The sequence below is a fragment of the Canis lupus genome, chromosome 18, assembly GCF_048164855.1.
Source record: "Canis lupus baileyi chromosome 18, mCanLup2.hap1, whole genome shotgun sequence".
Classification (NCBI taxonomy): Eukaryota; Metazoa; Chordata; class Mammalia; order Carnivora; family Canidae; genus Canis; species Canis lupus.
In genome coordinates, this window is record NC_132855.1 from 47,002,749 (window position 1) to 47,025,330 (window position 22,582).

At 35.4% G+C, this 22,582-nt stretch overlaps 1 protein-coding gene across 2 annotated transcripts in view; it reads right to left on the reverse strand.

The window, feature by feature from the left end:
• Window positions 1-2,322: 2,322 nt before the first annotated feature.
• The window catches only part of DBF4 (DBF4-CDC7 kinase regulatory subunit), a 36,327-nt gene continuing 16,067 nt past the window's right edge, over window positions 2,323-22,582 (reverse strand). Inside the window, exons 7-12 of one of the 2 annotated variants that reach the window (XM_072784315.1) lie at window positions 14,399-14,435; window positions 12,875-12,920; window positions 9,516-9,644; window positions 8,911-9,025; window positions 5,660-5,784; window positions 2,323-3,529 (exon numbers count right to left, since the gene is read on the reverse strand). In XM_072784315.1, the coding sequence (XP_072640416.1) occupies window positions 2,536-3,529; window positions 5,660-5,784; window positions 8,911-9,025; window positions 9,516-9,644; window positions 12,875-12,920; window positions 14,399-14,435 (1,446 nt within the window). In that variant the 3' untranslated portion in view covers window positions 2,323-2,535. The remainder of the gene's footprint in view (window positions 3,530-5,659; window positions 5,785-8,910; window positions 9,026-9,515; window positions 9,645-12,874; window positions 12,921-14,398; window positions 14,436-22,582) is intronic. The other variant, XM_072784316.1, reaches the window with a different exon arrangement.

Genomic DNA, 22,582 nt, shown 5'->3' on the forward strand with positions numbered 1-22,582 from the left:
AACCATTTAAAATATTTTTTAAAAAAGATTTTATTTATTCATGAGAGACACAGAGGAGAGGCAGAGACACAGGCAGACGAAGCAGGCGCCAGGTAGGGAGCCCGATGTGGGACTTGATCCCAGGTCTCCAGGGTCATGCCCCAGGCTGAAGGCGGCGCTAAACCACTGAGCCACATCATTTAAAATACTCTACTGACATGTATAATATACCTCTGCTACAACTTACTACCTTAGAAAAATAAACATTCATTTTGAAACACAAAGCCACATTGTCTTCACTGCCACTTTGTAGCTACTCCTGGAAAAAAAGCCACCAACTTTGCTACACTGTCAGTTGCCCACAGCTGAGTTAATTAGGGTGCCTTTTTTTTCTTAACACCTTTCCACTTCAATGCTCTTGTTATCAAAGAAAACCTATCATGCGCTTGCTGGGATTTGTTTGTCTAGACGCTTTTGGCAGAGCTTGTCACTTTCTATCAAGCAAACCAAGTTTTCTTTTTACTCTGCTGAGGATCTTTGAAGCTTGACTTCTGAAGATGCCTTGCTACATTAAAGATTGTGTCCTTTTGTGAACAAATCTGGGAACCAAACTAAGTGCTTAGGTAAACACAACCCGAAAGGCACCTTGACCAGGTGCCCCTGTGCCTTGGAAAAAATTAAAAAGTATTTATGCCTCTACGTGGATGCAACTTCATTTGCCAGGGCACAGTACTTACTGAGCACTGGAGGCTGAATTACTACCTACCATCTCCTGCTTGGTTGGACACCCATGTGCATAACACAATCCATACAAATTCTACATAGTGATCCTGCTACCACCAACTGAAATTTAAGCATTTTTTAAAATGTAAAATATTTATTATGAAGATCTTGGGTGAAGGTGTTTTCAAGTCCAGTGTTTAAAATAGTTCTTAAAAATAGTGTGAAAATAAAGTTTAACAACTCTTAACTACTGGGTGGGAAGGTCTTGAGTTTAAATCTTTTACACCACATTAAATACAACTAAGGCAAACAGTGCCAACTGCAAACCAAAGAAACTATTTGGAGCAAGGATCATAGTGCAAGTTTAAATACCTCTCAATTATCAGGAAAAATAAGGGGGAAAATACCTTCTACAAATAATTTCCCCCAGTTGCATCTAGGTTTTTAGAAGCTGTCTGTAAAATGTGACATAGATTTACATATACACACATGGATTTGTGATAGAAAATGGTATAGTAATTATACAATGGAAACGAGGTTTGCATAAATGCACTGTAAAGAACATTTCAGGGACACCTGGGTGGCTCAGCGGTTGAGCATCAGCCTTCAGCTCAGGGTGTCATCTCAGGATTTCGGGATCAAGTCCTGCATCAGGGTCCCCACAGGGAGCCTGCTTCTCCTCTGGCCTATGTCTCTGCCTCTGTGTCTCTCTCATGGATAAATAAATAAATCTTTAAAAAGAAAAACAAACAAACAAACAAACATTTCAGTGACCCTACTTAATGTACTAGTATTACCAGTAAAATTGTTGAAAAGCTAGTATTTCTCACTGAGACTTCCAAACAGTCAAAATACATACAACAAAACATATGAACTAATACGCTGGGAGCCATACAGGATTTCAAAAAATTATGACGGGTAATCAGTTAATTTTTAATACTATATTTATGTAATATTCAATGGTACCAACTTTGATTCTGAAAAATGTCAGCTGTAAATGTCTCACCCCTGTAAGAACACACTCAAAGGCAAATGCCTCTACTATCTAAAGGTAAGTTGAAATTTCTCTTATATTTGAAAATTCTCTAAGTTACTGACTTGCCAAGTGCCTGATCAGAAGCAATCTTCATATATGTTTCAATACTTTCATTTAGAGTTAAATGCTATCCTCCCTCTTTCATTTCCTGACCCAAATTAAGGGATGAGTCATTTTTGGAAGAATTTATTTCTAAAGGTAAATAATTAAGAATAGTGGAAAAATTGTTTTGTTCCATTTAGTAATCTGGCTAAGTTTTTCCTTTATGGCTTCTATTTACCCCTGCAAATAACCTAACTCTCTCAGTGCCAACACACCAGCATGGTCCAACTAGGTCAAATATCAAATACTAAAGATTTCCAGAACCCAAACAGAAAAATTAATTTTTTCCTTTTGTATGAAAATTAGATTTTTAAAAGCAATATTCCCATGTTATTATGAGAATCTACTTTAATACTTTAGAAAGAATTAGATTATATCCAAATTTATAATACTAAATATTGGTATATTCCCAAAATTTCACTTGAAATTAGTTTTCAGTAACATTTAACAATTACTATTCATAATTCTTAAAACATAGTATGTAAAACGAACCACAAGTTTATTCTACGATTTTTTTATAATAGGTATTCAATTCTGTAGAAAAATGCAAACATCATCTTTATTGTTAACATTTACACTTGGTTCTGTAAACAAAGTTGACAAAAAAGAAAAAAAAACTAAGTATTTTTACACATATTTATAAAAATTTCAAGAATATGATCTTCATCACTTTCTGAAGGTATTTACTTTTTAGTCTAAAAGCCAGTAAATGTAGAAGTTGAAGGGGAAGAGAAAAACATTGACAACAAATTATTTGAATTGTCTTCTTCCCAAATATCAAAAACATCACATATACCACTGTTTTCGGTATAGCTTGTGAAACCCAAAAATTCTGACTTCTCTTCACTAGTCTGAAACAAGTCTAGTAGAGATTGTACTGGTGAACTACAAATTCTGTTTCTTTCTTGTGTAATAACAAATTCAGTTCTTTTCTTATCTAATTCCACATTTGGTTCCAGATTTTCTTTTTTATTTCTTCCTAATAATATTTTCACTTTCCGATGGATCATACCAGAAGTTTGTAAACCATCCATATTGCTGAAGTTGCATTCATTGGGCTCCTCAGGGGGACTTCGGGATGGAGTCTTTGCCCGAATTGTTAGGTGCTCCTGTAAACTGTTTACTGCTAACCGACCAGAATCATGACCAAATATTGAATGAAGGTCCTTTTCCTTCAGATCCTTTGCTGAAAAAAGCACAGTATCTGACTTTTGTTTTGGTTGAGATGCAGTATTATCCATACTACTGACATTAGAAACTTTTACAGAGGTCTGCAGCCTACGTGGACAATGATCTACCCTTAGTTCTTTTAAGTCCTTTTCATTTGTCATTAATTTATGTTTAGAAACGTCAAGAATGCATTCCTGTTTATTTTTATGCAGAGGCAGATGTGTAAAATTTTGTCCTATGTCATCTTCAGCTGGATTTAACGTAGAACATTTACTAGTTACTTTCTCATCCAGTCTTCTCAATTCACTTGAAGGGGAGGGGACACATTCTGAAATAAACACAAACTTCTGTTCAGGTTCCTGGATTTCTTTATACAGGAAACGCTGCTCAATTACCTGCACGTTATTTTCCTTGAAGTCTTTCTGAGAAATATGTTGTGATTCTAGCTTTTCTTTTGGTTCAGACTTTCTCAGGACACTTGCTGTAATAGGTGAAAGGGATCCAATGCTGTATTTTATTCTTTAAAAACAAAAAGAAAAAACTGCTATAAGAAATTCCTGAGATTTTAAAAGTCAAATTAAAAATCTTTTAAAACTATTTATGAAACCTACTTAACTTAGAAAATATGCTAAAAATAAAGAAATCTTAGTAGTTAGCTGAATTTGCTTCAGATGTTTTTCAAGTACTAAAGTTTTATAGACACAGCTGAAAACTCTAGTGTACCCCCTATTCTCATCCATTTTCTTCCCCTTCCTCTCAGAGGTAACCAGTATCTTAAATGTGTTGTTTAAAACTACTTCCACCATGTAATTCAAAGAAAGAGGACAGTAAAGGGATTTGGTTCTGCTCTCAATTTTATTTTCATCCTGAAAAATATCCTAACTTCTATGCTTTCATTTATATCAATATTGTCTTTTTACTTAACAATGTAAAATATGAGTATTTATTGGGAGATAGGGCAGAAACATATACTCACTTATTTATATTTAAGTACTAAATATATAAGAACAAATCAAGCCAGGAACTTGGTGTAAAGACACCAAGATACTCTATAAATGACAAAAATAGTAATCCTGAAATTTCACATGTGTATTTGACCTGAAAATCTCTTCTTCATGGAGTCTCTTAATATTCTTGATATGGTAGTTTGTATTACACAATCCTAAATTACATATTACCAGCTCACTACCGATGTTTTTATGTTATACGTATCACAGATAACACTAGAGAAATACAGAATTCAGTCTGCCTCTTCAAAACCAGCATGGACCCTTTTATATTTGTTTATACTTTCACTTAAGATTCCTCTTGAACAAATGGGAGTATTAAAAATTGAAAATACTAGTCCAATACTGCTTTAGGTGTTTAATGTCTAAAGATGTTTAGGTGACTTGTATACAGATAAAAATTGTGCAGATAATATAATTAAGGAAAAACCAGCTTATATCCAAGTACTAGTTCAGAATTTTGCAGATTAAATTTTTAGGGCATTTTATATTCTTACAGTAGCCGATATAGTTTTAATAGTTGAAAATATGCCTCCTCTCCAAATATCGTATTATTAAGTCACCCATGAAAAACCATTCTGAATGCTACAGAAATATGAAGTTTAGAAACTGTTCTACCTAGATATAAGCCAAGACTTCCCAGTTAATTTTCAAAAGCTGTACCTTGGTATCCTATTTTCTAATCTTCCTTATGCCTTAAGATTAGTCTAAAAACAGATATAATGGGGCAGCCCGGGTGACTCAGTGGTTTGGTGCCTGCCTTCCGCCCAGGGCACGATCCTGGAGACCCAGGATGGAATCCCATGTCAGGCTTCCTGCACGGAGCCTGCTTCTCCCTCTGCCTGTGTCTCTGCCTCTCTATCTCTCTCTGTGTCTCTCATGAATAAATAATATTAAAAAAATAAATAAATAAAAACAGATATAAGGGCTGAATAACCTAATGAGTTATCAATTTTAGCATTTAAAAGAATTTTTTTAAATTTTGGATTTATAGGGACAATCTAACCAGGATCATTTAGTCAATGTGCAGTAAACTATCAATGAACAGCACTATATTCACACTTAAAAGTCCTGTCAGAACCATTAGTAAGTATTATCGGCAAGTAGAACTTAAGTAAAATGTATTCAGTGAAAGTATAAAGAAGACCTACAAGAGGTTAAGTAGAGGAAGTTTATTTAAACTCCTTAAGATTAACTAAAAATTCTAGTTTTTTTAGTTCACGTAGTCGGTAAACTTTATGGTCCTAAACCAGAAGCTAATAAACTAAATAAGATATGGACTAAATCTGAAGTTTTATTGGAACACAGCCACATCTCTTCATTTACACATTGTCTGAAGCTGCTTTCGTTGTACAATGACAAAAAGCTAAGTAGTGAAAGAAAGATGTTATGGTTCAAAAACTAAAATATTTACTGTCTGGTTTTTTAGACTCTAACATTAAGATGAAAACCTTAATCTAAAAGAAGCACTTTTGGTAGTGGAGAAGGGGTGGTGGGAATGGAGAGAAAAGAAGTAATCAGTTCTTCACATTCTGAAAATTTATTATTCTTCTTCTTAAGAACAGAAAACTTTGGATTATTTTTAGTTTAATGAAATTGTTTAATATGCCAGTACAATTTAAAACTTAGGTTGATAAATTACCTTTTCTTTTTAGGCATGTCCCTTTCATATTCCACAAAGTCAAAAATTAACTTAGATACAATATCATCAACAACTTGATAGTGATTACTCTGTGCAAAGTTTCTGTGTTGTTCACTTAGAAGATGCTGAAACAAAAAAGCATATAAGTCATATATTAAAGCCAATAGATTTCTTTTTGTTCAAGTTTTCTAATATTTTCATGCTCCTAAAACTGGATTTCTAATAACTACTCTAAAGAAATGTCCCTTACTCGAACTTCAAAGAATGTTAAGTAAATTTGTGGTTTAAATGGAATTGCCAACGAATAAACTACATCAGAAAATGAAGATAAAGATGGGCAAATACAACAGTAACATTTAAAATTTACAGTGTGCTAATATTGAGAAATTCTTCCCCTTTATTTTATCCTTATACAATTACCCCTAAATATAGTAGGGCTTATAAAATATTAAATAAATATTATACTTTAACATAACAAGAATCCAGAAGGCAGTTTACAAAAACAAATGAAGTACAATGAATGTTAAGTATAAAAAAAATTTCTTTGAGGAAAATATATGAGAACGAGCAAGTAAACATCTCAACTACCCAATGCTTATAACAGAGGATATATAAGTTATTCTCAGCCTTTCTTTTTTTAAAAACTGAAATATAGTTGATAGTTACTCTCAGTCTTAAGAATGGTGAAGAACAAAAGTAAACAAGCTCAGTGCACGGGGATAAAACTCCAAGGAAATAAAGCTCCCCCTAAAGAGGTACAGAGGCTTCAGGCTAATTTTATTATTTTTCTGTCAGCTGATCAAGGAATTGAATCTAAAAGGCTGTACACCACTTAGAAGGCTGTACCAAGATGATCATTTCTGTTACTCCAGCTTCATGTAACTTTTGATGATCTGATTGTATTTCCAAAAACTAAATTCTCCAGTGATCACAAAAAATAGTATTCTGGATTATTACCTGAAAAATTTACCACATACAAATTATCTATGGCCAGTAATGCTAAATAGATGAGAAAGGATTAAAATTTAAAAAGAAACATTAACTTTTTAAGTTCACAATCCATTTATTCCTGTTCTTGGGAGAAATCTCCAGCTTTTGTGAAGCTGCCCCCTATTCTCAACCCTACCTCTTATCATTCAACCTTTTTTTAGTCTTGATTTAAATATTACTTTTCTTAATTGAGCTTTCTATGCCCCTCATCCTACCTTAAGTACTCTCATTATTACTACTGTACCGTACACTTTACTTTTGTGACACTATCACTATCCTACTTGCAAGTGCATTGTTTTAGATCTACCTTCTCTGTTAAACCATAAGATATCTAAGGGGAATACGTTTGCCTGTTTGTTGTTGCTTAATAGCCAGTAATCAAATTTGTTAAATGAATGCCCTGATGCAGGTGGAAATGAAGCACTGTGAAATCTAAGATTCAAAAAACAAGAGTATTTTATTCTCAGTGACTAAGGAAATATACATAAAAACTAATAAAAAATGATTTTAAAATATCAATCTCAACATCTACTACTAAGTTTCCTCCCTTGTGTCAATCAGTGACCAAGGTTTTTAATTTTTTGTCCCAATGTTTTCTGAGCATTAAATTAAGATTATAAAGTGATATTAAGGAAAACATCCCTGGGGTGCCTGGGTGGCTCAGTGGTTGAGTGTCTGCCTTTGGCTCAGGTTGTGATCCCAGGGTCCTGGGATCGAGTCCTGCATTAAGTCCTGCTTCTTCCTCTGCCTATGTCTCTGCCTCTCTGTGTCTCTCATGAATAAATAAATAAAATCTTAAAAAAAAAAAAAAATCCTTGTAAATTATTCTATTGTAATAACAGCAAAGGAAGATTTAGGGACTAATCTATAATTTAAATTTCAAAATGATTTTTGGAAGGGAAATATTTGAAATAGAATTAGCTTCTGATTGAAAACAATCTTAAAATGGGATGCATGGGTGGCTCAGTGGTTGAGTGTGTCTGCCTTGGGATTGAGTCCCACATTGGGCTCCCTGCACGGAGCCTGCTTCTCTCTTTGCCTATGTCTCTGCCTCTCTCTCTGTGTGTGTCTCTCATGCATGAATAAATAAAATCTTTAAAAAATCATCTTAATCATATTTTATTATGAAAACACACAAATATATTTTGAGTTATTAAAAAATAAAACTTCAATTTAGAGTCTGAAAAGAGATAGGTTATCTCCTAGATATTTATAAATATTCTCCTTAACTTCCCCACCATCTTCTTCCAAATCAAGCACGTTTTAGTGCTACTTACCTACTACACCTTCCTACTAGAATGAACAACTTAAATAGTAACAACTAAAATTTAATAAGCAGAGCCTACCACTGTCCAAGGTCACACAAACAGGAAACCAGGATACAAACCTGGGCAGCATGGATCTAAAGCTCTTTTTTTTATTTCACTTGACAAACTATAAATAGTTCGCATCTTCAAAAGTGTTACTTCATCCCAAATCGCCTTCCAAATATTCTCTTTCTGCTACTTCAAAGAATAATCTCTACTTTCTTCTCATCCTTCCGTTAGTAAGTCATAAACCTATTTTTTAATTGCTCTGGCCTGAAGCATCTTCTACTCACTCCCAACATTGAATCCACTTGGCAAAACCTCTTTGCCCCACCTTTAGATTATATTCACAATCTGACCAAGTCTCAACACTTCCGCCAGGTCATCACCATTAGTTTAATGATTTCTTTAATCCCATCCATCAGTTTAATTTAGCACTTTTTATACTGCTCATTTCAATATCCACAAATCTTATTCCCTCACTTCCTAGGTCTCTACTCAAACATCACTTGATCAGTTAGCTATTCCTTGTCTAAATAAATACCTATAGCCCCATTCCTGCTTGATAGTTTCTCACTGAATACATCTGATATTCTCTCTATATATACCTAATTATTTTCTTACCATGTGGTTAGCTATCTCTCCTTCCCTGCCATAGAATGTAATTTTCACAAAGGTAGAGAACTGGTTTCTTTTGTTCAATACTGCGTATTCCAGAGTAGTGATTGGTACAACACAGGTACTTAATAAACATTTGATTGAATAAAAATTACTTTTCAATATACATTTTCCCACTTTGGGTTTCTAAAATTTAAGATAATACTATTAAAAAGAAATACATGCTATTTAGTCATTATCAAGTTGTAAACCACAGTAAGAAAAATAAGCTAAAATTTAGATTGTAAATATTCATAGTTTTAGAAATATCAACCCCAAATACAAAATCACATTTACAGTTTCAAGATCTTCATATTTCTGCAAGCAACATTCACAATATCCTTTTTTTTTCTTCTCTTTCAATTGGAGTTGAACTGGGATTCCACCACCTTTATTGCCCTCCGTTTGGATTCTAATAGAAATATATGATGAAATAATTAAGTGCTGAACATTAAAAGTAATTTACAGAATGTACAATCCTCACGTATCAAACATGCCATAATCTCCACAGATATTTGTATCAACGAACACTTTTAAATATATTTCTTTTTAAGAAATTGAGAAGCAAACTAAAAAATGTAGTGCATATTCTAGAGTATTTCAGATCACTTAGGAAGAGTAATGCATTTTAATTACTTGTAAATATTTGCAAGCCACAGTTCAACCTTAATCTACTGATCTAACATGTCTAAATGTGACATACTTAAAAGAGATTTAGACTTCTAATCCAACAAAGGGGCGTTAAAAATATACAGGGGGAAAAACCTTCAGAGTGATCACAAATACACACACACACACACACACACACACACACACACACACACATCCCATCATGGCATTACATGAATTATTTTAAATGTTGGCTTAAAAAGAAAAAAAAATTACTAGAGGGTTAAACCAACCTTAGTTTAACCTGAGTTTGCTTTTGGATGCTAGATGGCTTATCTACATCAAATGGACTGGAGGGCTTCTGAATAGAGTAATTTATAAGAGGCATATTGGTCAACTGAAGATAAAATGGTCTATAAAGTCTAAAAAAAAAACAAGACAAGTACATGAGATTATGATAAAAAAAATACAACTGAAATCTTATATTTCAAAATCATGGAATTTATCTGGAATCTGAAATAAATAATAGAAATCACGTTTCCCTTCCCAATTCCTAAATCTATTCTTTTTTTAAAACACAAATTTTTATTTAATTATGGTAAAATAACCCATAAAATTTATTATCTTAACCTTTTTCTTTTTTCAAGGTAATCTTTATGCCCAAAAGGGGGCTTGACCTCTGAAATCAAGAGTCACATGCCCTACCAACTGAGCCAGCCAGGTGCCACTATCTTACCCTTTTTTAGGACTATAGTTCAGCTGCTTTAAGTACATTCAGTGTTTTCCAACCATTAACATCATCCATCTTCCACAACCCTTTTCATCTTCCAAAAACTCCATACCTATTAAACAGTAACTTCCCATTCTCCCTTCTCTGCCAACCCCGGACAATCATCATTCCATTTTATGAGTCTGACTACTCTTAAGTACTTCAAATGGAACCATGCAATATTTTTCCTTTTATTTCACTCAGCATAATATCCTCAAGGTTTATCCACATTGTAGAGAATGTGTCAGAATTTCATTCCTTTTTAAGGTTGAGTAAGATTCCATCTTATGTATATATCACATAATCCATTTATCTCTTGATGGACATATGGATCATTTCTGCCACTCGGCTACCATAAATAGTGCTGCTACCAATATGCATGTGCAAGTACCTTTTCAGAGACCCTGCTTTCAATTTCCTTGGATATATAACCAGAGGTGAAACTGCTAGATCATATCACAGTTCCAATTTTATGAAGAATATCCATACTGTTTTCTGTAGTGGTTACACTATTTTATAATCCCATCAACAGTGCACAAGGGTTCTAAATCATCCACTTCCTTGTCAATACCTATTATTCTAAAGGTTTTGTTTTGTTTTTTTTATAACAGCCTCCTAATGGGTGCGAGGCAATGGATATCTCATTGTGGTTTTCACTTGTATTTCTCTGATGATTAGTGACGTTGAACATCTTTAATGTGTTTCTTGGCAATTTGTTTATCTTATAGGAATGTAAAGTCCTTTGCCCATTTTTTAAATCTGATAATTTGAGGGGCACCGAGTGCCTCAGTCAGTTAAGGGTCGGAATCTTGGTTTCAGCTCAGGTCATGATCTCATGCACCTTGAGACAGAGCGCCAAGGTGGGCAGCAGGGAGTTTGCCTGATATTCTCTCCCTCTGCTCTTCCCTATACTCAGGAGTGCAAACATGCTTTCTCTTAAATAAATCTTAAAACAAAACACAAAAAACTGATAATTTGATTTTCCGTTGTTAATTTGTTCATATTTCATCTTTAAATAAATTAGGTTTTTATTTGAGTTCCAGTATAGTTAACACAGTCTTACTAGTTTCAGGTGTAGAATACAGTATTTTAACAATTCTCTAAATCACTCAGTGTCCCTGTTTGCCTCAGGTATTATGCCAGCTGTAAATTCTACGTTGCCTCTCCACAGGCTGCTGTCTCTTTAAGAGTAGAGATCCAGCTATCACTTGCCCTCCTAGCTTACCCAGTGCTGAGTCAGCTGACTTTTAAAGCTCTAGGATCCCAGGCTCACTGGTTATACAAAGTCAGGAATTTCACCCCTCTGGTTTTCAAAGCCAGACACTATGGGGATTCATCTTCCCCTAAAAGGCTCCCTAGTGATTTGACCTCTCAGAGCCAAGGCCTACAGCTTCCTCCCTCTCGCAGGCGGCTCCTAATCACCATCTCTGCCCTTCCAAATGTCTCAGATGTAGCTTCTTCTCTACATAGTTGTGAAGTTTGTTCTGCCAGCTTTCAGATCATTCTCTGGTTTATTTGGATGCAAGGGCTGTGTTAACCAGTTGTACACAAGAGAAGCCGTAAGCTTAGGTCCTCCCATTCCATCATCTAAGTTCCCCCGCATATTTTATTTTGTTAGATATATGTTTTACAAAGATCTTCTCCCATTCCATGGTTCCATCCCATTTCACTCTGTTGTGTACACAAACTTATAACTTTGTTGCTGTGCTTTTCACATCATATCCAAGAAATCACTGCAAAATTCAATGTCATAAAGCTTTTCCCCTATTTTCTTCCAAGAGTTTTAAACTTTTAGGTCTTTGATCTATTTTGAGTTAATTTCATGTTATAAATTAATGGTCCAATTTTATTCTGCATGTGGATGTGTAGTTTTTCCAATACCATTTGCTGAAGACTGTCCATTCCCCACTGAATGATCTTTTACATCCTTATCAACAGTCATTTGACCCACATGTAAAGATTTCTTAGCTCTTTCTTTTCTTTTGGTCTACACATTTGTTTTTACATCATTAACAAGGCTGTTGTGATTACTATAGCTTTTAGTAAATTCTCAAATCAGGAAAGTTTAGATCTTCAACTTTGTTTTTCCTCTCAAGATTACTTTGGATGATTTGGTATGAATTTTAGAATGGATTTTTCTCTTTCTGCAAAAACGTCATTGGGATTTTGATAGGAATTATTCTGAATCTGTAGACCGCTTTAAGCAGGACTGACATCTTTGCAATATGAAGTCTTCCAACCCAAGATGATGAGAGGCCTTTCCATGTACTGGTGCCTACTTTTGAACTGCATTTTTTTTTTTCATAGTAATACATTTTGTATAAAGCAGCATTCAACACATCTTTGTCACTTCAGTGAGTACCCAAAGAATTAATCACACATGTCTAAAGTAGTAACTAAAATGTCAAGAAAAAGTTACCGAAATCTCCCATGCGAAATTAATTCACCTGTATCTAGTCCTTATTAAGATTACCCTATAAAACTTTAGAATAAGTTCAGGAAAGCTACTAAATTAGATGTTACTTTCAAATAGTACCTAATATTTTTCAAAAAGTAGAAGCAATCTTTAAGTAGTAGTTCTAAATCATATGGTATTATATTTAGCTAGTGAATGGTTATTTGAAATGAGCTGGTCTCATGACTGCTCTAGATATTTCAAGGAATTATCATCTATAGCATACTGAAACAGCTAAAAATTCTTAATTTTTGAGCAAAAAGTAGTTATGCTATTTTCTGCAACTTATGCCACCTGTATATTAAGTATAATATAAATGTAACATAAAGAGACCTAACAGTATTAGAGGAGATAGCTTAAATTTTCTTTTTAATTTTCTCTTTTAATATTAGATTTATATATATTACTGACTGAACTCAGATACTTACTGACTCATATCTTCTACCTTTACAAAAGGTTTTTTGAGTCTACCTGCTTGAGAACATAAAAAACATATTATTAGATATGTACAAATGCAGGAAATTAAAACAAAACAAAAAACTCTGGCTAAAGAAAATCTCATTAAACCATGTACAGATTTTTTCCTCAATTTACAATTAGGGTTACACTTCGACAAACTCCTTTTAAGTTGAAAACATCCTAAGTTCCAAATGCATTTAATACACCTATCAAACATCATAGCTTAGCCGTAGCCTAACTTAAAAAATGCTCAGAATACTTATACTAGCCTATAGTTGGGCAAAATCATTGAACATAAACCCACTTTATTAAAAAAAAAATGTTGAGGGCAGCCCAGGTGGCTCAGCGGTTTAGTGTCGCCTTCAGCCCAGGGCCTGATACTGGAGACCCGGAATCGAGTCCCACATCAGGCTCCCTGCATGGAGCCTGCTTCTCCCTCTGCCTGTGTCTCTGCTGCGCGCTCTCTCTCTGTGTCTCTCATTAATAAATAAATAAAATCTTAAAAAAATTATATAAAAAAATGTTGAATATGTGATGTAATTTGTTGAATACTATATGAAAAGTGAAAAACAATATTGTTTGCCCTTTGACCACGTGACTGAATGAGAGCTGCAGTTCATTGCCAATGCCCAGCATCACGAGATTATCCAATGGCATACTACATACCCCAAAGAAGATCAACATTCAAAATTCAAAGTACAGTTTCTACTGAACGTGCATTGCTTTTGCGCCATTGTAAAGTTGAAAAATTTTAAGGCACACCATCTTAAGTCAAGGACTATCTTTATGCCTTATCTATTTCATTTCAATTCGCAGTTCTAAGTCTCAGGTGTGGTATTTTAAAGTATCAGTTCATTTCCGAAGTCAAAGAAATTCTGTCCATACTCTGCGATTCTTAAAATGAAGGGATTCCCCCAAAAATCTATGAATAGAATTCAGGAGAATCATGAGCTAAAACAGGAAACGAATCCAACTTCTATTTCCACTGATCCCTAAAATTTAATGCTTCCTCTAGTTATGCATATAAGCAACAAAATCACAGGGATATTAGCAGTGCCTATAATTCTAAAACCAAATGAAAGAAATACCTTCATATTATCTTAGTTATTAAAGATATCTCAAAGCATCATTTGTGCTCACCACTTCAAAATTAAGAGTAGCAATTAGAATCACTGCTAAAACTTGTTTTAAATGTTTAAAAAAAATCAAGTATAGCATCATTAAAAATTAAAAATATTTTGACTTTATTTCACTTCCTGACTTTTTCAGTAATCTAATAATTTTTTAAATGATTTTAAAAAATTGTTTCTGTAAAGGGGTCTGTAAGCTTCACCAGTGTGCCACCGAGGTCCACAGTCTTAAAAAAAAGCTAAGACCTACTAAACACATTCCTTGAAGGGTTTAGTTAACATGTTACTTTAGAGGATTTTTTAAAGATTTGTTTTATTTTCTAAAAGCAAATCAAATACAGGTAAAGATATCAAAATACTTACTTCTTGCTTTCTGTGTGCCAATACCTACTCTTTTCCCCTAAAAAAAAAAAAAAAAAAAAAAAGGGTGAACAGACTGGGTTTGAAAGTACAATGAAAGCATCAACTCCAACTGCTCATTTTTATCCAGAAGATAATCATATAAGAACTGTATAAAAATAAAAAGATGAAGAACTATATTTTAAACAGGTGATTACTACAGTTCTGTGGGGGAAAAAAAGAAAAACTTGCTTTTAAAAATCAACTCAACCAGGACGCCAGGGTGGCTCAGTGATTGAGCATCTGCCTTTGGGCTCAGGGCGTGATCCCAGATCAGGGATCGAGTTCCACATCGGGCTCCCTGTGAGGAGCCTGCTTCTCCCTCTGCCTGTGTCTCTGCCCCTCTCTTTGTCTCTCTCATGAATAAATAAAATCATTAAAAAATAATAATAATAAAAATCAACTCAACCAAGGGGGACTGGCAAGATGGTGGAAGATTAGGGGTCTTCAACTCATCTGGTCCCACAAACTTACCTAGGTTAACTTTCAGAACATCCTGGACACCTATGAATTGGACCTCATATGTAAAGAGAGGACAGCTGGAATGCTACAGAGAGAAAGTATTTGCTTCTAACAAGGTTGTGGTTGATAGTTTTGATTCAGCTTGCTCATTCAGCCAGTCTGCATTGGACAAAGTGACTAGAAGGAAGTATTCACTACAGAAGAACCAGAAACAGTATTCTCTGCCACAGTTACAGAATGTGGATTTAAATACCATGTCAGAAATTCAATTCAGAAGTACAATTATAAAGTTAATGGTGGCTCTGGAAAAAAGCATAAAGACTCTAGAGACTTTGTTACTGCAGAACTGAGATCTAATCAGGCCGAAATTAAAACCAGTTTCGCTGAGATGCAATCCAAACTGGATGTTCTAACTGCTAGGGTCAATGAGGTGGAAGAAAGGGAGTGACATCAAAGACAAGCTGATGGGTAAGAAGGAAGCTGAGGAAAAAAAGAGAAAAACAAGAGCTCATGAGGAAAGGCTTAGGGAAATAAATGATAGCTTGAGAAGGAAGAATATATGTCTAATAGAGATTCCAGAAGACGTTGAGAGAGAGGGAGGACCACAACATATATTTGAACAAATCATAGGTGAGAATGTCCCTAATCTGTGGAAGGAAAGAGGCATTCAGATCTAAGTGATAGAAGACCCCCTAAAAATCAATAAAAATCATTCAACACCTCGACATTTAATAGTCAAACTTGCAAATTTCAAAGATAAAGAGAAAAATTCTTAAAACAGCTCAAGACAAGAGATTCTTAACTTATATGGGGAGAAATAGCAGATTAACAGCAGACCTCTCCACAGAGACCTGGCAGGCTAGAAAGGGCTGGCATGATATATACAGGGTACTAAATGAGAAAAACATGCAGCCAAGAAATACTTTATCCAACAAGGCTGTCATTCAGAAGAGAAGGACATATAAAGAGCTTCCAAGATAGGCAGAAACTGAAATATGTGACCACCAAACTAGCTCTGTAGGAAATATTAAGGGGGACCCTGTACAAGAAAGAGAGCCCAAAGAAACAATCCACAAAAACAGAGACTACAGATAATATGATGACACTAAATTCGTATCTTTCAGTAGTTACTCTGAACGTGAATGGGCTAAATGATCCCATCAAAAGACACAGGGAATCAGACTAGATAAAAAAGCAAGACCCATCTACTTGTTGTCTACAAATTTTAGGGATACCTCCAGCCTGAAAATGAAGGGGTGGAGACCCATTTACCATTCAAATGGTCCCCCCCAAAAAAGCTGGGGTAGCAATCCTCGTATCAGAATATCAGATCAATTAGAATTTATACCAAATACTGTCGTAAGAGATGAAGAAGTACACTATATCATACTTAAAGCGTCTATCCAACAAGAAGACCCAACAATTATGAATATTTATACTCCTAATGTGGGAGCTGCCAAATATATCAGTTAACAACCAAAATAGAGAGATACTTAATAATACACGAATAGTAGGAGACTTCAACACAGCACTCTCAGCAAATGACAGATATTCTAAGCAGGACATCACCAAAGAAACAAGGGCCTTGAATGATACACTTGACCAAATATATTTCAGATACATACAGAACTTTCCATCTGAACTCAACTGAATACACATTCTTCTCAAGTACACATGCAACTTTCTCCAGAATAGACCACATACTGGGTTACAAATCAGGCCTCAACCAATACCAAAAGATTGGGATTGTCCCCTGCATATTTTCAGACCACAATGCTTTGAAACTAGAATTCAATCACAAGAAGAAATTTGGAAGAAACTCAAACACATGGAGGTTAAAGAGCATCCTACTTAAAAAAATGAATGGGTCAACCAGGAACTTAAGAGAAGAATTAAAAAGATTCATGGAAACTAAAGAAAATGGAAGATACAACCGTTCAAAATCTTTGGCAGCAAAAGGAGTCCCAAGAGGGACTACATTGCAATACAAGCCTCCCTCAAAAAATTGGAAAAAACTCATACACAAGCTAACCTAAGCACTTAAAGGAATTGGAGAAAGAACAACAAAGCTTAAACCAAGCAGAAGAAAAGAGGTAATAAAAATCAGAGAACTCAATGAAATAGAGACCAGAAGAACTGCAGAACAGATAAACAAAACCAAAAGCTGGTTCTCTAAAAGAATTAATAAGAGAGATAAACACCAACCAGACTTATTAAAAAGAAAAAAGACTCAAAATAATAAAATTTGTGGAAACCCACAAATTACCAAAACTGGAACAGGAAGAAACAGAAAACCTGAACATGCCAATAACCAGTGAGGATATTGAAGCAGTCATCAAAAACCTCCCAAGACACAAAAGTCCAGGGCCAGATGACTTCCCAAGGGAATTCTATCAAACATTTAAAAAAATAATACCTATTCTACTAACGCGGTTTCGAAAGATAGAAAGGGAGGGAATACTTCCAAACTTGTTTTATGAGGCCAGCATTACTTTGATTCCAAAACCAAAGACCCCATCGAAAAAGGAGTATAGATCAATATCCCTGAGGAACGTGGATGCAAAAATTCTCAGCAAGATACTAGCCAATAGGATCCAACAGTACATTAAGAAGATTATTCACCATGACCAAGTGGGATTTATCCCTGATGCAAGGGGTGGTTCAACATTCGTAAAACAATCAACCCGATATCATTATCAATAAAAGAAAAAACAGAATCATACGATCCTCTCAATAGAAGCAGAGAAAGCATTTGACAAAATACAGCATCCATTCCTGATCAAAACTCTTCAGAGTGTAGGGATAGAGGGAACATTCCTCAACATCTTAAAAGCCATCGACAAAAAGCCCACAGCAAATATCATTCTCAATGGGGAAGCACCGGGAGCCTTTCCCCTAAGATCAGGAACAAGACAGGGATGTCCACTCTCACCACTGCTATTCAACATAGTACTGGAAGTCCTAGCCTCAGCAATCAGACAACAAAAAGACATTAAAGGCATTCAAATTGGCAAAGAAGTCGTCAAACTCTCCCTCTTTGCTGATGACATGATACTCTACATAGAAAACCCAAAAGCCTCCACCCCAAGATTGCTAGAACTCATACAGCAATTTGGTAGCGTGGCAGGATACAAAATCAATGCCCAGAAATCAATGGCATTTCTATACACTAACAATGAGACTGAAGAAAGAGAAATTAAGGAGTCAATCCCATTTACAATTGCACCCAAAGGCATAAGATACCTAGGAATAAACCTAACCAAAGAGGTAAAGGATCTATACCCTAAAAACTACAGAACACTTGTGAAAGCAATTGAGGAAAACATAAAGAGATGGAAAAACATTCCATGCTCATGGATTGGAAGAATAAATATTGTGTAGATGTCTATGCTACCCAGGGCAATTTACACATTCAATACAATCCCTATCAAAATACCATGGACTTTCTTCACAGAGTTGGAACAAGTAACCTGAAGATTTGTATGGAATCAGAAAAGACCCCGAATAGCCAGGGGAATATCGAAAATGAAAACTAATGCCTGGGGCATCAAAATGATAAATTTAAAGCTGTATTACAGGGGATCCCTGGATGGCTCAGCGGTTTAGCTCCTGCCTTTGGCCCAGGGCGTGATCCTGGAGTCTCGGGATCGAGTTCCGCATCGGGCTCCCTGCATGGAGCCTGTTTCTCCCTCCGCCTGTGTCTCTGCCTCTCTCTCTCACTCTCTATTTCTGTGACTCTCATGAATAAATAAATAAAATCTTAAAAAAAAAAGCTGTATTACAAAGCTGTAATCATCAAGACAGTATAATACTTGCACAAAAATAGACACATAGATCGATGGAACAGGATAAAGAACCCAGAAATGGGCTCTCAATATTATGGTCAACTAATATTTGACAAAGCAGGAAAGACTATCCACTGAAAAAAAGACCGTCTCTTCAATAAATGGTGCTGCGAAAATTGAACAGCCAAGTGCAGAAGAATGAAACTAGACCATTCTCTTACACCATACACAAAATGGATGAAAGATCTAAATGTGAGACAAGAATCCATCAAAATCCTACAGGAGAAAAAAAAAAAAAAAAAAAATCCTACAGGAGAACACAGGCAACACCTTTTTTGAACTTGGCCACAGCAACTTCTTGCAAGATACATCTATGAAGGCAAGGGAAACAAAAGCAAAAATGAACCATTGGGACTTAACCAAAATAAAAAGCTTCTGCACAGCAAAAGAAACAGTCAACAAAACTAAATGACAACCTTCAGAATGGAGATAAAGAACTTATTAAACTCAACACCCAAAAATCAAATAATCCAGTTAAATGGGCAGAAGACGTGAACAGACATTTCGTTTTATTTTAAAGATTTATTTATTTATTTATTTTTATGATAGACACAGAGAGAGAGAAAGAAGCAGAGACACAGGAGGAGGGAGAAGCAGGCTCCATGCCGGGAGCCCGACTCTGGGATCGCACCCTGGGCCAAAGGCTGGCGCCAAACCACTGAGCCACCCAGGGATCTCCGTGAACAGACATTTCTGCAAAGACGACATACACATGGCCAACAAGCACATGAGAAAATGCTCCGCATCACTTGCCATCAGGGAATATAAATCAAAACCACAATGAGATACCACCTCACACCAGTGAGAATGGGGAAAATTAACAAGACAGGAAACAACAAATGTTGGAGAGGATGTGGAGAAAGGGGAACCCTCTTGCACTGTTGGTGGAAATGTAAACTGATACAGCCACTCTGGAAAACTGTACGGAGGTTCCTCAAAGAGTTAAAAATAGACCTGCCCTATGACCCAGCAATTGCACTGTTGGGGATTTACCCCAAAGATACAGATGCAATGAAACACCGGGACACCTGCACCCCGATGTTTCTAGAAGCAATGTCCACAATAGCCAAACTGTGGAAGGAGCCTCGGTGTCCACTGAAAGATGAATGGATAAAGAAGATGTGGTCTATATATACAATGGATGGTTACTCAGCCATTAGAAAAGGCGAATACCCACCATTTGTTTCAACGTGGATAGTACTGAAGGGTATTATGCTGAGTTAAGTAAGTCAATCGGAGGACAAACATTATATGGTTTCATTCATGTACGGAATGTAAGAAATAGTGAAAGGGTGGCGCAGCGGTTTGGCGCCTGCCTTCGGCCCAGGGCGCGATCCTGGAGACCCGGGATCGAATCCCACGTCAGGCTCCCGGTGCATGGAGCCTGCTTCTCCCTCTGCCTGAGTCTCTGCCTCTCTCTCTCTCTCTGTGACTATCATAAATAAATAAAAATTAAAAAAAAAAAAAAAGATTTTAAGAAATAGTGAAAGGGATTATAAGGGAAAGGTGTGGAACTGAGTGGGAAAAATTAGAGAGGGACACAAACCATGAGAGACTCCTAACTCTAGGATACAAAGAATTGCAGGAGGGGAGGTCGGTGGGGGGATGGGATGCCTGGGGGATGTGCAATGAGGAGGGCACTTGATGGGATGAGCACTGGGTGTTATACTTTATGTTGGCAAATTGAATTTAAATTAAAAAATGTAGAAAATATAAAAAATAAAAATCAACTCAACCAAAGAAAACAATGAACATAATACAAGTTCACTTTTACAATACATCCAACAAATACCTTGCATTTTAGCTATAATTGTTTTTGTCTTTACAGCAAGAAATCAACCAATGAGGGAAAGGTACAGTTAGTGAAATAATCTAAAAATAGTCATAAGTTATTTTTATACCCTTACTCAGTAAATTTTTGCGATGGACTAAACAAAGGAATTATTTAAACATTTATTACAGTATGTCAATTCCTGTCAAGGGGGAATATGTCCAATATGGCCAATCAATCCCACTGATTACAACTAAAACTCTGGACAAAATACAATAAGCAACTACATGAGGACTAAAAAGTAAACAAAAGCAGGCATATTGTAGAAGGAAGTCAAACTTGAGAGGCCTCTTTAAGGGGGTACATTTATCTTCTTTTTCTCACAATGTTGCCTGAAGGATGAACCTCTAATCACAGAGGTTAGTGGAGTCAATGGCTAAAACTCCTATAAACTCCTATATAAGTCACATATTTCTGGCTAGAAATAAATAAGAAAGAGGTTCCTGTAATCCAAAGAATATGAAGGGAATCCATGGACTATTATCTTTCTTTTCTTTACAGTTCTACCCTGAAGGGTAGAATTATAAAACTGCAGGTGCCTTCGGCAGCTAAAATTGAGAACCCTGACTTTCTGAACAGAGGAACTAAGAAAAGAGTCACTGTGGGCTGAAGAGTGAAGCAGAAACTGCAGAAAGTACCAAGCTGGAGAAGGGGATCCCTAACTCCCTATATAAACCCACATAAGTGCCAGTCTTAACTTCAAGGCTTTGAAAATAAAACTAAGATTTAAAACCACTGCCCAAGTCTTAGACTAACCTATAAATGATGCATGTACAGAACAAACAGCAGCATACAAATCTTTGAAACCCAAAACTGAGACTGGAACTGCCATGTACAGAAATTGAGAAGTAAGTTTGAACAAAACTCAGTGACTGTTTGCTAAAACAATCACACATACACCCACACACACTCTCACACCAATCATGACAGCAACAAAATCATTATCTTCCAGAGTACTGTAATAGCTCTGAAGTCTACTTATAATAGTTAACATAATTCAAGAATTATTTGACATTATTTTTTTTCTTTTTTTTTCTTTTTTTTATTATTTGACGTTATTAAGAACCAGTAAAAACATCAATTCTTGAGGGAAAAGATAATTGGATACCAACCCCAAGGGAAAAAGATCATTGGATGACAATTTTGACATAAAAATTATCAGAAAAAGACTCTAAAGGTAAACGCCCTTAAAATGATGGAAAGATTTAAGTTATCAACAGAAAAACCACATATATGTATACTTGTTCACACACACACACACACACATAAAAGGAAATTGTAGAAGTGAAAAATACATGATTTGAAGTAGAGAATTAACTGGATGGGCTTAAAAACACAACATAGATGACAAAGTGAAGTGTCAGTGAACTGGAAAACTGATGAACAGAAATCTTTAATTAGAAGAAAACAGAAAAGAATGGGGAAAAAAAGAGAGTCTCAAGGACCCAATAAGTACCTTGTTTCTAGCTATAATTAATAATAAAAAAAATCTAAATTTACTGTTACTGGAAATATAGAAACAGAAAAAACAGGACAGTGAAGAAAAATAATTTTAATGAAATAGCCTAAACTTTCCAAATATAAATTTACAGATTTAAGAAACTTAGGGATCCACAAACAGAATCATCTCTAAGTAAACCATGCCTAGGCATATGACAAGCAAACTGTTGAAAACCAAAGATAAATTAAAAATATCTAAGTACAGGGCAACCCAGGTGGCTCAGCGGTTTACCATCGCCTTCAGGCCAGGGCGAGATCCTGGGGACCCAGGATCGAGTCCCGCATCGGGCTCCCTGCATGGAGTCTGTCTGTCTCTCTCATGAATGAATGAATAAATAAAATCTAAAAAAAAAATATCTAAGTAGAGAAAAATGATCATTATATATAAAAAAACTGAAGGACTGTAGATTTTTCATCAAAATCATGGATATCAGAATATAGCTATAGAACACCTGTAGAGTACTGACCTAAATAATTTTTTATTCAGAATTTTTTATCCAGTGAAAAGAT